The 16,856-nt window shown below is 28.2% G+C and overlaps 1 protein-coding gene across 1 annotated transcript in view; it reads right to left on the bottom strand.

Annotated features, from left to right (window-relative positions):
• LOC100210399 (ethanolaminephosphotransferase 1) overlaps positions 1-16,856 on the bottom strand; it is a 58,335-nt gene that overhangs the window by 36,866 nt on the left and 4,613 nt on the right. The window contains exons 2-3 of the mRNA XM_065814769.1: positions 8,879-8,947; positions 8,092-8,303 (exon numbers count right to left, since the gene is read on the bottom strand). Of these exons, the coding sequence (XP_065670841.1) occupies positions 8,092-8,303; positions 8,879-8,947 (281 nt within the window). The remainder of the gene's footprint in view (positions 1-8,091; positions 8,304-8,878; positions 8,948-16,856) is intronic.

The following is a 16,856-nucleotide window of genomic DNA, read 5'->3' on the forward strand; positions in this document are numbered from 1 at the left end:
ATGCTACAGTTAGTTTCATTTTGGCATATTTTAGCAATTTTAGGATTTTTTTCCAAAGTTGAGGAGATCATAATTTTTTTCTAATTTCACACAATTTAATAAAAACCACTTTTTTAAAGAGAGAACTATCCAGAAAATAGTTCTAAAAAAAATGAGACACTTGTTGAAAGTGAGAAAAAAGTTATACAGCTCTAAAGTAGTCTGTTTTGACCATTTGTAAATCAAGGGGGGCCACTGTGTCATGTTTCTAAGGCTATAATTTCTGAACCGTTGTACTTGGAAGTCTGAAATTTCAAATTTAACCTATCAACATAATGCACATAACAATATGTAAAAATTAGGAAAATCAGAGATGGTGCCCCACAAAGTTTTCTTTAAATTGGTTGAAATATAATTATTTGATCCTAATATAGAAACTACTAAATGTTTAAAAAACATAAAAAATGCTTGGCAATTTTAATTCCTATATCTACCTAGAAACTATTGTTCCTCTATGTTTGTTTATTTTCTAACTTATTTCTTCATTTATTTATTCTTTTTTGCCTAAGTAAAAAAAATTTTTTTAAAGTCCCTTGAACTCAGTTGCTTTTATTCATAATTTATTTATAAACTTTGGCATATATATAATTCTGACATATAAAATTCGCCGAATGGTCACACACGAGCAGTGAACGCCCGAGGGAAGAAATGAAGTACATTAGAATAAAGGAGAATTATTTTTCAAATAAAGCATATTTTGACAGTTGTCAAGACAAAAATAAAGATTAATAGAGGAATATTTAGAATATAAATAAGACAGACAATTCACCTAAACAGTACTAACAATAATAATAAAAAAAAAAAAAATCGTTATATAAATACTAATATGAAATAAGATATACAAAAAGTATATCACCAAACAAAAAATAAATAAAACAAAAAATACATTAAAAAATAAAAAGTATGCATACAACAATGAAAGGCCTCAGAATGGAAAAAAAACATTAATGCCAATGTGTAAACATAATTTGTGTAGTGATTAAGTAATAAACATCTCCTCAGAATTGCGTCTATTATTACTGGCGTTTCGATGAGGATCAGCACTTATAACTAGTTTATCCCGTCAGACAAACGTCATTGCCACTTATGCTTTACCCCGCGACTTACAAAAAAATTTAATTTTAAGTTTAACAGCAATAGTAAAAAAAAATTTTTTTTTAAAGTCCCTAAAGCTCACTTGCTTTTAAATTGAAAAAAAGAAAACTGTCGTTTTATAAGCTAGCTGTTGAAAACTGTTGCTTTATAAACATTTTATAAAGTAATAGACTTCTTCAAATCTCAAGTAAAACCTAAAAAAAATTGCAATTTATACTCACACATAATTTTGACTGAATCAGAAAATTTTGCAAAATGATCCTTGTAAAATCCTTTTAAATTCTTATAAATATTTCAATACTTCTTAATAAATTTTTCTGAGGAAGCTTACTTTTAAACGTAATTTATATATTCAATAATTAAATATATCTAAATAATTTATCAACAAAGATAAAAGCTACTTTATAGAAATAAAGTATTTGAGTAAATATGAAATAATTATTAAATACTATTCTAAATTAAATATTATATTAAGTATATAATTATACTTTAAAGATTCAAACAACAAAAAGTCATATATTTTTTAAAAGGTAACTATAAATCATTTTAACTATAATTTAGAAGTTCAATCATGTCTTTTTTGCTCCTATTAGCAGACATCAACTCTCGACTAATGAATTGAGATCTAATGTAAGATTCCCGCAGCTTCTGTCACCATCTGTACACACCTCTCAACTCATTGTGTATGAGAACTCTATTGGGGAACAACCATGGGGTATTAATAAAATCTCTAATAGCAGCAGATGTAAGACTGCATATCAAAGGTGGCTCTGTAACATTATTGTTCCAGTCAATGAGGCTGTAAAGATTCTCAGCATCAATGTTAATATCAGGTGTTCTTAGATGCCTATCGCTATAATCACCAACATCAGTTTGCTTGTATTCATTCCCACAGAGTCTAAGAATAAACTCCACAGCTAGAGCTCTTTCTTCTATATTCTCACTACATATCATTGCTTGCAAAATAGCTTCTGAATGTGTGTACCAAGCAGATCTTTTCACTATAGGAATTGCAATATCAAGAACTGGTTTATTCTGGTTTTTAAGGAGTTTTAATTAGTATAAGATATGTCTTGGATTCTCAACCCAACATTCTTTGACTTTTATGTTGAACCAGTTTGGAATATAAACAACTATTATAAATTCAATAATCGATGTAAGATTTTGAAGTTTGACGCCAGATAGCCCATGTAGAGAAACCCATATTCTGCAAAATCTTAGTGCTGTTGTGAGCCATCTGTCATGGCAAACAAGTCCTATTTCTAGCATTGCTAACTGCTTAGGTAAATTACCAGACCTTATTGCGTTTATTATTCAGTAAGCATAGTTTTGATCAGTACTCAAACTTTTGATAACTTCTGGGCAAAGAACAGGCAACGGAGGTCCAATATCAATCTTTGTAAAATTAGGATTGATTTCAAGATCTGTAGCTGTATTTAACACTTTTCCAAGTGGTCCAGACCACTCATTTTGACATTTTGCTGGGCCATCTAAGTTTATAACTATGTGCCTTAACCCTAACTCATTAGTGTGAAAGTCACAAACAATCCACACTAATCTCCTTCTCAATTTTGACAGGTGGTCTGCAATTATCTCAGCATGTTTTCTCTAATCACTCTTTTCTGGAACAAAGTGAAATAGATATCTACCACCTGGTTCAGTAACTACAGAAAAAAGTTTTTCCTTGATAAGACAAAGGAAATATTTGTCATTAAATTCTGTTAATACTTTTGTATTATCTTTTCTGCCATAAAAAAAAAAATACAGGAAACCTCATTATTCTCAAGATCTTTCTCAAATTTTTTACTTAATACTAATGCTAACTTCTCTTGTGCCCTTTTAAACTTGTTGTGATCAATAATTAGCGATGTATTATACTTTGTTATAATTCTTGCATCAATTAATGCTGCTGTTGCTATTTCCGCAGTTTCCCTTAAACCTGTGTGATGTCTCATACTAGCAATTGCAATGTTTGTTATGTCCATCCTATTATACACTTTTACACTAATCTTAGAAGGTTCTGAATCTCTAGAAAAATCTGGTTCTGAAAGCTTTTCGTCTTTTTCAATTTAGAATTAAATGCTATCCTATTGATATATTATTATTGTTCATAATTATTAACGAAATGTAGTATTTATTAAAAATTGTATTTCTTTCAAGTATAAATTTGGTATAATAACTTCATATTTAACAAAGATATTCTATAAGTAATTGTTTAACCTGTGCTAAGAAACTATAATTTTGCTGAATTTTTTGATTGATCTTCTCTTCTTTTATTTTACGTTTCTTTGCTCTCTCCTCTAATTGGCAATGATGCTTCTCTTTTCTTTTTATAACTTCTTTTATTTTATTTTTTGACTCTTATGTCAACACCACCAATATTGTAATGTGCAAAACTACCAACTTCATCTCTTTATGACTTGATAAAGCTGAGTTCTAATACAGGAATTTTATTTTCTTGCACATGAGTGCATTTAATATGCACTTTAGTTATCTTTTTATAGTTGCCTTTTTACAGTCCAGGTTACAACCATACTTTAAACAAAACATTATTTCACATTTGCAAAATAAAATATCAAAGATTTTGTAAACTTTTTTAAATGAAATTCTCCTTAATTGATTTTTCAACGTTTACCAAAGATACTTAATTTTAGCTTTAATGCTGAATTCTTGAATTATTACTGGATGTACGAACTTGCAATTTGCTTTTTCCCACTGAGAAGATAATGCTGGAGTCATATCAGTAACTAGTTAATCAACAGTATAGTTTCTTTTATTTTGATAACTTGTCTCTCACAAAAAAATCCCATATCGTCAAATATCTCTTGCAGTAGGGAGCTCAGATGGTAAAAGATGTTTTCCTCTACCAATAAATTTACTTAAGTGAGTAGCTGATGTGTTTCTTGTTTTTTTTGGTTAACTTTATTTAAATACTGAATAAATGTAAGTTGTTATTTATAAGTTGTTATTTATAAGTTGTTATTTATAAGTTGTTATTTATAAGTTGTTATTTATAAGTTGTTATTTATAAGTTGTTATACTCTGATGAAAGTCTTTTTACTATTTTTAATCAAATTTTAAACAAATTTTAGAAACAAATCTTAAAAACTAAATTCTAATAGATCCGAAATAAATTTCATCCTCTTAAGTTTCTTTAAAAACGGAAATGTAAAATACGCCATTATTTTAAATATTTTCTAAACATAAACAAATTAAAACTTGACCAACGGGAGACAATTTCTAAAAAAAGAAATTAATTCCTAATGAAAAAAAAATAAAACAAAAAAACAAACAATATAAACTATGTTTAGAATCAATAACTTCTAAACTCCTCTCTATAATTTTTTTATAAAATTAAGCAACACTTTTTTATATAAAGTAACAACTTACTATTAATTATTGCTTAAAAAGGCAGCAAACATTCGGAGCCATGGCTAGGCTTCCTCTGTGGAGGGGGTGGGTACAGCAAATTTGCAAACTTAAAGAGCTTCTTTTTTTTTTAAAGTAATACCTAAGAAATACCTAATGAAGAAAACCTAGTAACTATGGCACTACAAATTTTCTTCAATTTATCAAAGAGTATAAAATAATTCTTTATTTATGTATTTATGGTTTATTTTAACAAGACTCTACTAAAACTAATGCTAGCTGAATTATATAATAAATAAAAAAAGTAAAAAATTTTTTTATAACCATTTCATGCTTTGTATAGTTTACAAAACTTAAAATATTTGAAACAGTTCTTCTTAAGTAAGATAAGCAAAAGTATAATGATATTTTAACTATTATAATGATGGTTTTTATTGTTTTTTTTTTAATGTAGTTATTTTAGGTGTTCCCAGAAGTCCTTACGGTCTTATCACAGAGCACTGCGGGAGAGTATTTAACAAGAAGTTTGCACCTCCTTCCACACCAATGTCGCTTGTGGGGCTAGAGCTGGCATCAAACCTTGGACCTCTGGGCCAGAACTCTAATCACTGCGCCACGGCTGCTCAAAGTTTCTTTTAGCAGTGTTGTTAAAATGTTAAAAAAAAATTCCATAATGCGCCAGACCCATGTAAAAGCAGCCTATTATAAACAGTACCCAAACTGCAAACTAAGTATGCATGTATTAACTTTATATCTTACTAAGTCCATCAGTTTATTATTCTATAATACATATTATAAATTAATATATGAGGGACATATTACATTTTAAGTGAACTATAATTTTATTTTGTATTTTGAAAACTAAAAGGAAGTTTTAATTGCATCAAATTATTTGAAAGCAAACTTTTATAATTAAACTAAAAAGGTAAAAATTATTTATGAAGAAGAAGCTGAACTGCTTTACCTTACTGCTGATGATGTTTGTTGAATGGGTTTTTTAAATATATTTGTATGTTTGTGTTCTGTACAGACTACTGGTGAGGTGCTTGTTCACCTGTAAGTTACTTTATATAAATGTTTGTTTGTATTTTATTTGATTCTCTGGTGCCGTCTTTATTTATTCATAATTCCAGCATGTGAAACTTTATCATCGCTCTTGACATTTCAAAAGCTTTTGATAAAGTTTCACATGCTGGTCTTCTCCATAAGCTTTCTTCTTTCGATGTATCTGGCAACATCTTTAAGATTATTGAATCCTTCCTTTCCAGTTGTAGTATAAAAGTTGTCCTCGATGGACAGCACTCTTCTTCTTATTCTGTAACTTCAGGGGTTCCTCAAGGTTCTATCCTCGGCCCTATACTCTTTTTAATTTACATTAACGATCTTCCAGATATTCTCACATCTAAGGTGGCATTGTTTGCTGATGATACTACCATTCATTCTTGTCGCAATAAGGAGCCAACAATCTCTGATTGCTTGGAGGGGGCATTTGAGCTTGAAAAGGATCTCGCTTCTGCTACAGCATGGGGCTCACAGTGGCTGGTGAACTTTAATTCAGATAAAACTCATTTTTTTTCAGCCAATCATTATCGCAATAATTTTTGATCTTCCTATATTTATGAACGGTGATGTACTTGATGAGTCATCTACTCTTCATTTTCTAGGATTAACTCTTACTTCCAATCTTTCTTGGAAACCATATATCAAATCAATTGCAAAATTAGCATCTGCTAAGGTTGCATCTCTTTATCGAGCTCATCACTTTCTTACTTCGGATTCTATTTTCTATCTCTATAAATCACAAATTCCGCCTTGTATGGAATACTGTTGCCATATCTGGGGCGGTTCATCTAATGATGCCCTTTCTCTTTTAGAAAAGGTGCAAAAACGCATTGTAAACATAGTTGGACCTGCTCTTGCAGCCAAGCTCCAACCATTATCACATCGTCGTAATGTTGCTTCTCTTTCTCTTTTCTACAAATACTATAATGGGCACTGCTAAAGAGCTAGTTTCTCTTGTACCATCTACTAAAATTCATTCTTGTGTTACTCGTCATTCAATAAAGTGTCATCCTTTTTCTGTGGCTGTTCCTAAGTGCTCCAAAAACGCTTATTCGTCTAGTTTTTTTCCTCGAACATCAGCATTTTGCAATTCCCTTCCTTCATCCTGTTCACCTTGCTTTCCTAATTCATATAATTTGCAATCCTTTAAGTCGTCTGTCAATCGTTATCTTGCTCTACAATCTTCATCTTTTTTCTCTCAGTAACTTCCAACTTTAATTAGTGGCTACTTGCAGCCTTGTTGGAAGCGAAGATGTTTAAAAAAAAAAAATTTAGAGTGTAATAATTTTATATTTATCAGTTAGTCTAATTTAATTAAAAACATTTGCATTTCAATTTGTGCTCTTTTTTAACTTTATTATTACTTTTTTTTTTTTGTAACAACTGTGTTTTTAAAAAGCATTGCAGTTTATTATGCAGCTATTAGTTAATTTTTAAAAATGACTTTTGCGTATTTAATCTTAGTTGATTCTATATGCTTTTCTTGTATGAACAACTTTGGGAACTTGACCACATTTTCATTAATGCTATATTCATATTATACAGTACTTTACACCAAAAATTTTAGGAAAAAAAAATCTCTCTGGATTGCATAACTGTGTTTGAAAACAAAAGCGAAATTTCTTTTTTTTTACTAATTCTATTACAACTTTGTATTATAATGTAATACTTAAATTAACATTTATAATACTAAAACTCTGCTCTACTAAAAACAAAACAGCTGTTGGAGTATAAAAAAACTTATAATATAAAGTTGACAAATTGTTAGCCATTTATATAGTTCAAATATAATATCATGAGCTACAAAAAAACAAAAATCAGTGACTGTTACTCAAAAAAAAAAAATCACATTTTGTAAGCAAAAAGAGTTAACTTGAAACTCAAACATTGTCTTTCTTGATTAAATTATTTTCTTTACATATATATATATATATATATATATATATATATATATATATATATATATATATATATATATATATATATATATATATATATATATATATATATATATATATAAATTATGTTAGTGTATTCTACAAACAGAGTGCTCAATGTTCTTAAAGAACAGAGCAATAATAAATTAGTAAAAACACTTATCTAATTTTTTCTTTCTTTTACACAGTGTTTCTCCATCTCCAGATGGAGAAACACTGTGTGTGTATATATATATATATATATATATATATATATATATATATATATATATATATATATATATATATATATATATATATATATATATATATATATATATATATATGTATATATATAGGGTTGCCTTTGTCCTGGTTTTAATGTAGGAGAGCACAGCACTAAACTAATTTAAATTAGTATTTTTGTTGTGTTCTTCTACCAAAAAACCGATACAATGGTAACCCTAAACAAATAAATAAAAAAATATATATATATAAAAACACAGACACACACAGACACGCACACTTTGGTATTTAAAAACATCAAATACACTTTTTTTTAAATGCAATAATTTATTATTTATAAGCATATATATGCAATATATTCCACCTTGAATTAGTTCGACGTGCTTGTTTTCCATCACAGCCATCAAGTTGATGAGCAAAAAATATTAAAATACCAGAGAGAAGCCACACCCATCTTGGAACTTCTTTTTGTGATATAAAATGTACATCAAAGTATGAACAAAGTAGAAAACAACTCAACGAGCAAATCCATCCACATAAAGTTAAAATATTGGCAGGGACCCACATAGGAAATATCTACAATGAAACACTAGTAACTTATAAGTTGACTATTGGTTAAACTGAAAGCATATTTTTACAATGCAGTCTATTAAAGTGATCCCAAAGTAATTTGGCCAGTTTACTTAAATGAAAATAAATTGATAAAAAAAAAAAAAGAATATTAAAAACTAGTCTTATTAAACTGTAGTGGAAAAGAAAAAATATAAAAATATATAAATATGTATATTAAAATAAAAAAGTCCACGAATTGTTACTTAACTGTAATTTCTATGACATGTTATAGTCAAAAAGAGATTTTTTTATAACTACTGGCAACCCAATTGACAAACAAACACATTTTATTTAACAAACCATTTCTAATAACTTTTAACTGATAAAAATTGCACATTTTTAATGCTTTTAATAGAAAAGTTTTAGCAAACACAATTTTTTTTAATGTCTAAATTTTAGAGAAATGCATCTAATAAACAGTTCAAAATAACTTTCTTATCAACAAACTTTAATTATAGGAAGAACTACATAACAGATTGCCAAGGTACTTTGGGATCCTATTAGTATTATTTTGTAAAAAATTCTTTTTATTATTATACCTTGACTAGTTGATCCCAAAATGGATGCATAACATAGTTTGATAATGGTGATGTGTCCACAGATTTATACTTTAAAAAAATAAATTTTACTAATCATTATGCAAAATTTTTATTTAACAAAATTCAACAATTTTATTTTATTAATAATGTTATCAAAAACAAGTAAACTAAATCAATGCTCCACATATTAATGTATAAAACAGTTTTACAAAACACTCCATGCATAACTTCTTGTAATCAAAATACAATGATTCTGACACATATTATACATAAAATATTAAATACATCAATGCATAAAATTATATAACATACAAAATCAATAACATAAAATTTACAAATTTAGTCCTATTTCAATATTACTTTTAAAATAACTGTCTTTAAAGATAAACACTCTAAAAATTGTTGCATAGGTTTTTTTAATTATGGAGAATATAACTTATTCCACACATAATATATATATCATATATCATCAAAATATGGGATATATAAATTAAGCTATAAATAAAACTTTATTTTTTGATAAAGAGATTATTAACAGACCACTAAAACCTATTTTTTTGAGTTTAAAAGACAAATCTGTAGCAAGATTACTTTTTGAATAAAAATGTTAATGATGAAATAACTTTTAAAAATTCAGCCTTTAAAACCGTATGTAAAAAAATGACAAAATATTTTTAATGATTTACAATATATAACCAATCTACATTTCAATACACATTGGATAACAACTTTCAATGAAGATTTTGTGAGTGAAAATTACCAGCTATTAGTTGAAAATCACAACCAGGCGGTCAATAAATATATTTTAACAATAACATCAATATTCCATAAAATCAACTGTTGTGGATTATCCCCAAACTTGAGCTAATATTGTATTAACTTGTTCTGTATTAATTTAGTTATTGAATATATAACAAACATAATATAACAAACCTATTATGCGGTAATATAATATTGGAACTACATAATATATAAAGAATGTTAACTTTGTTTTTAATAAAATATAAACAAAATATAGCTTGTATTACATATATTAATATAGCCTTATAATATTAATATAGCCTAGAGATGTGACGCGTTTTTTTGGTTCTTGTTTTTTTGGGTTTTTTGATTGTTTTTTTGGAAAAAACAACGCAGGGGTCCGTTTTTTTGGTTTTTTTGGGAAATATTTAAAAATTCATCATTTAAGTTACTAAATTTAACTTTAATGGCAATATTATTAAACACATTTTAATTTCAGATTTATATAGGAAAACAAAGGTTGAATTTGACTAAAATTCTTTTTCTATTGGTATGTTTAAAGGTTTTATTGTTAATGTTTAGGTTAACACGGTTATAGCAGTCCTGTATAAAAAAATTATTAGTTAACTTTATCTTCCTCTATTTAATTTTTATTGACTTTATTGTTATATATTGACACAATAAACACTTTTTATCTAAATTATTATACTTAAATACATTTACTTAATTTTATTTTAATATTTGATATATATATATATAATATTATTATTATTATTATTATTATTATTATTATTATTATTAATTTACTGTACTTATAAGGTTTTGAGTTGCAAATAAAAAGTTATAAGCAGTTTTAAAAGCTCTTTTTAATAATCAATTATGTTCTCTATTTAATTATATTTAAATTTTAGACATTTTGCAGTAAATTAGTAAATTATATTAAATTATAGTAAATTATAGTAAATTTTAGTTTTAAAAATGAGTAAAGCAGGCCATACAAGAGGGAGAAATAAAACCATAGTTGCCAATTTATTTATATCCATGAAACAAATTAGCAAAATGGAAAGAATTAAATGTTCCTTTTGCTTTGACATTAAGTCTAAAAACGGAACTCAAATGACTAAGCATATTGAAAAATGTTGAAAATGTCCTAAAGAAATAAAAAGTCTAAATGCAAATAAATTAGTTCATAGTCAAAAACAGCAAGACTCTTCTGGAGATGCTGAACCAAAAGCAAAAAATCCACGAACTTATTCTTTTGGAACATCCTCTTCTGAATCAATTTGTAGAAGTAAAACACCAAGTTCTGTGTTTGACAGCATGACAAAAACTGAAAAGGTGTGTTTTATATTATTAAATTTTAAGATTTAATTGAAGAATTAACTGATATGGCAACTAGCTTATTAAAAGCTCATGATGCATAGATTTAAGATTTGTTTCATGATTGGCTGATGTACCAATATGACATTATCTTTTGCAGGAACTGATTGATACACACCTAGCCAGAGCAATATATGCTAGTGGATCATCACTCCACATAAAACAGAAAATGATTTACTTGACAGACTGGTAGACTTTTAAAATATGCATATTATTTTATAAATAATTTTGATATTAAATTTATAACAAACAACACTGAAAACCATTTCAGTAAGCAGAAATAATATATCAGTAAATAGGTTTATAATACTTATATAGTACAGTATATAATATATCCTAAACTGTATTGTTGGAACATTAAGCCATTCTGGTGAATATATGCCAAATGAAATAAAGAAAGTTTTAGAAGAAATTAATCCTAATAAAGTTTTGGGCATTGTGACTGACAATGCTGCAAATATGAAAAATGCATGGACTCGTCTAAAAGATTGTTATCCCCATCTTCATTGCTATGGATGCATTTCACATGGTTTAAATTTACTGTTCACAGATTTTTTTAAATTGACAACTTTAAGTGTTTTGATGTCACAAGTAACTGATATTGTTAAAGAGATAAAAAATTCTCATTTATCTGTTGGAGCATTTAGAAATATACAAAAAAAATCAGCTGGTGTAGTAACATGCATTCCTTGAAACTACCTGTGCGAACTAAGTAATACAACTAAAAGCATAAATATAATGTATATTACAAAAAAAATTGAACTATGAAACTAATTTTATTATACAATCATAAAAATAGATTTAATAAATTTACTTTATTCTAAAAACTTAACAGTCAGCCCATTCTCAAAAAAGGAAGAAGAAGAAGCCAAAAAAATCTTCAAGAAAAGAAAAGATTTTTGTTTAACAGAAATTCACTTGGCTGCCAATATACTAGATTCCAAATTTCAAGGCAGAGTCTTGACTGGAGAACAAAAAGTATTTACATAATTCATATATGATTCTTAAAACCAAGTTTTACTTTTAATGCCCAAGGCTAAAATGGCTTGGGCATTAAAAGTAAAATTTTGGAAAAATTTTGAATAATATTAAATACTATTTTCAAATTTGAAAATACTATTTAAATTAATAAAGTAATTGTAAAACTATTGAAAGAAAAATCTTTTTATGGATTGTTGCATGTGAGGCAACACATAACATTGCTGCAAGTATGCCTGAAGAAATTATGATGTTTGACTAATTACCAATCAAATGGTGGTATTTTTTCAAAACCTTTTATTTGGACTGCAGGTAGAATAACTCAACCCATAAATTGGTGGAAAGGGTTGTGTTCCTTTATTGAACTATTAAAAGTTTGTCTAGAATTCTTCAGCTACCAGCTTCAAGTGCAGTGTGTGAGAGAAGTTTTAGCACTTATTCTAACATTCATAGTGCAAAAAGAAATCACTTAACGACTGAAAGGGCTGAAAAACTAATTTTCATTTCACAAAATTTAAAACTTGAAAATGTTGAAAACACCAGTTATGAAAATGGTACAAGCATAACTACTCCTCAAACTAATAATGCAAGTGTAAATAAAGTTCCTAGCACTTCAATGCCTTGGACAGAGTCTGAAGCAGTTAATATAGAAAGTGACAGTGACTTTGTTTATGAATCATTAGATGAAGGTAGTTTAGGGCAGGAAGACTCGAACTCAGAAAACACACCTAATTAGAATATCTTATAGTTTAAATACATGTTTTACTGAAATTCAATAATTACTAAATTATTGAATTTTTTTGCTTAAATATTTATCCTTTTTTTTTAATTGAGTATATACTACACTACACAGTGCTACACTACTTAGCACTAAATTAATAACGAATTAAAACTAATAAAACATTATTATTCAAAAATATTAGAATATGTAAATTAAATAAAGTTAAGGTTTTTTTTATAAGGGGTTACTGGCAATATAATTCAAAGTATGTAACAAACAATGTAAAATTAAATTATTACATAATAAATATTAGGGTTGTCTATTTCTTTAAAGATTTGAAGTCTAATATAAAATAAGCATCATATTGTATATTAGTCTATTTAAATTATGAAAAATGGTTATTTTGTCATGGACAAGTATAGTTTCTGTATATAATGAGTGTAATATTTAGGATGTACAGCAATATTTAAGTAGTAAAACATGACAAATAAACATTTTTATACAATATACCTAGATTTATAACTAACTTAATACTAAACCGCCTAATAAATACACTTAATAAATAGCTCTTTAAATTTTTTATTAAAACATTAACTTTAAATTGGTGTTTATACATTATATTTGTGATTATAATGATCATATACTATAAATAGACAGAATAAAACAAAAACTCTTCCAAATTATTTACCAAGAAAAATAAAAAAAACTTGTTTAAAAAGTCAAAAAAAAATTAAAAAACATCAAAAAAACCAAAAAAACACGTTTTTTGACCCAAAAAAACGCAAGAGGAAAAAAACGCGTTTTTTTGTAACTCTAATATAGCCTATATAATATTAATGTAATAATTTTAAGAATAATAATATAAAACTAATAATGAAGACTGATTAAACAGTAATTACTAAAGTTTTTAAAAACAAGGAACAACAGATGTCATTTTCCATGAGGCAGGAAGTATCAGTTAATTTTCAGGGATGAAGTATCAGGCAGGAAATATCAGTTACTTGATAGTTTAAAGAGTATTGAAAAGTGTTGAAGTCTTTGACTGTTTATGCTGTAAAAACTGTAACTTTTCCAATAAAAGTTAGAATATCAATCAATAGAGTAACCTGATTGTTTAAGATGTTAGATTTTGGTCATTAGATTTAAACAAATTAGAGGAAAGATTTATTGCAAATCACTACTGTCTAATTACAAGAGCCAAAACTATTGTTTGCATGAAAGCTAATTGAAACTATTGTTTGCATAAATACTATTGTTTGCATGAATACTATTGTTTGCATGAATACTATTGTTAGCAGGCAGCTTACAAATAAATTTGCTCTCATACTTTTATTAATTTTTTTCATTTTATTTACTAAAATAAAATACTTTTATTTTTTTCATCTTTTACTTAGCCATGTTTTAAAATGAGAAAATTTTGCTGTTGCAAATGTTTATTAAAGTTTTAAACTATTTGCATTGTTTCTTTATAAGTTATGGAGTTGTATAATATTTTATAGTAAGTACCATATTGTATGTTTAAAATACAATTTTTCTATAGAAAATAAAAATGTACTATGTGCTTAATATAATGCAACCCAAAACTAAGCTGACTATAACAGCTGTAAAATAATTGCTACTTAATTAAATTCAAAAAACTTATTAATGGCGTTTCTTCATAAAAACTTTTTCTTATCTTTTTTTTTTAACATCTTCCCTTCCAACAAGGCTGCAAGCAACCACTAATTAAAGTTGGAAGTTACTGAAAGAGAAAAGACGAAGATTGTAGAGCAAGATAACGATTGACAGACGATTTAAAGGATTGCAAATTATATGAATCAGGAAAGCAAGGTGAACAAGATAAAGGAAGCGAATTCCAAAGAACTGATGTTTGGGGAAAAAAACTAGATGAATAAGAGTTATTAGAGCACTTAGGAACAGTCACTGAAAAAGGATGAGACTTAATTGAAATAAGTAACATGAAATTTAACAAGTAACACGAAAATGAACTTTAGTAGATAGCACAAGAGACGCTAGCTCTTTAGAGCAGTGCCCATTGTAGTATTTGTAGAAAAGAGAAAGAGAAGCAACATTATGATGATGTGATAATGGTCAGAGGTTGGCTGCAAGAGCAGGTTCAACAATGTTTACAATGCGTTTTTGCACCTTGTCTAAAAGAGAAAGAGCATCATTAGAAGATATGCCCCAAATATGGCAACAGTATTCCATAAAAGGCCGAATTTGAGATTTATAGAGATAGAGAATAAAATCCAGAGTAAGAAAGTGTAGAACTTGATAAAGAGATGCAACCTTAGCAGATGCTAATTTTGCAACAGATTTGATATATGATTTCCAAAAAAGATTGGAAGTAAGAGTTAATCCTAGAAGATGAACAGTGGATTACTCATTGAGTACATTATCGTTCAATAATATAGGAAGATCTAAATTATTGCGATAACAATTGGCTGAATAAAATTGAGTTTTATCTGAATTGAAGTTCACCAGCCACTGTGAACCCCATGTTGTAGCAGAAGTGAGATCCTTTTCAAGCTCCCTCCAAGCAATCAGAGAGTGTTGGCTTCTTATCACGATAAGAATAAAAGCTAGTATCATAAGCAAACAATGGTACCTTAGATGTGAGAATATCTGGAAGATCATTAATATAAATTAAAAAGAGTAAAGGGCCAAGGATTGAACCTTGAAGAACCCCTGAAGTTACAGAATAAGAAGAAGAGTGCTGTCCCTTGAGGACAACTTTTATACTACAACTGGAAAGGAAGGATTCAATAATCTTAAAGATGTTGCCAGATACATCGAAAGAAGAAAGATAATGGAGAAGACCAGCATACCAAACTTTATCAAAAGCTTTTGAAATGTCAAGAGCGATGGCCTAAACCTCTCCACCTTTATCTAATGCATGATAAAATCTATTGGTTATTACTGTAAGCAATTCGGCTGCAGAACGAGAAGATCGAAATCCATATTGATGATCAGTGATGTAAGTATGTTATGATGAAAGTAAGTTATTAGATTCAAGATGAGAAATTAAGTGTTTGTTAACTAAAGATTCAAAAACCTTACTTACAATAGGAAGAAGACTGATGGGACGGTAGTTAGACGAATCAGATCACTCTCCAGAATTTTTGTAAATAGGAATAACAGATGCCGCTTTCTAGCAGGCTGGAAAACAAGACTCTGATAAGCACTTGTTGAATAGTTTTGCGAGTATAGACGACAGCTCCGGAGAACACTTCAGCATGACTATAACTGGTATGTTGTCTGGGCCACAAGTTGTAGAAGAGTCTATGTTGGAAATCACTTTAGATACAGAGGCTGGAGTGATACAAATGTCAAGCAATGGATCAGCCTGTTTGATGGCTATATCAGGTAGAATGCAACTAGTGGAATCAAGAGATGATATTGATGAAAAGCTTTTAGCAAATAATTCAGCTTTGTCTTTAGGTGAGATGACAAAGTCTTAACTATACAAGAGAGGTGGAATTAAAGATTTACCCTTATTATTGATATTATTAAAGATTCTCCAGAAGTCACAAGAGCCTAATTTTTGTGATGAAATACAAGATTTCATGACATGAGAATAGCAGGCTTTGGCATTAGACAAAACCTTTTTACAATGGTCTCTAGCAGTAATAAACAGACTTCTGTTTTCTGGAGAATTATTTTGCTGATAGATATGGAAGTAACGGATTTGATTGGCAATCGCAGCAGCATAATGTGAGGAAAACCATGGAGGAGAGTGAGACTTGACCTGGAATAATTGAGAGGGAATAAAAGATTTTTATGCCAGCCTGAATCCACGAAATTATGTAAGAAGCACATTTCTCAACAGGAAGACGAATGATTTCTACCCAAGGGTCATCGCGAAGAAAATCACAGAAAGAATCCTAGTTAGCTTTAAGGTAGTTGTAAGTGGTACGATGATAGGGGGATTCTAATGATGAAGAAAAATGAGATATTAGTTTTAGAGAGATCAAACTGTGATCAGAAACACCTAAGGGTAAATGTGGAGAAACTGAGCACTGACTAGGATCAGAAACAAGACATAAGTCAAGTAGAGAAGGTAAATGATTTGGATTGTCTGGAAAGTGAGTTGGAAAGTTAATTATTTGAATTGGGCATTGAGAAAGGCAAAAGTTGTGGGCTTTAATACCTGCAGAA

Source organism: Hydra vulgaris, chromosome 12 (assembly GCF_038396675.1).
Source record: "Hydra vulgaris chromosome 12, alternate assembly HydraT2T_AEP".
Classification (NCBI taxonomy): domain Eukaryota; kingdom Metazoa; phylum Cnidaria; class Hydrozoa; order Anthoathecata; family Hydridae; genus Hydra; species Hydra vulgaris.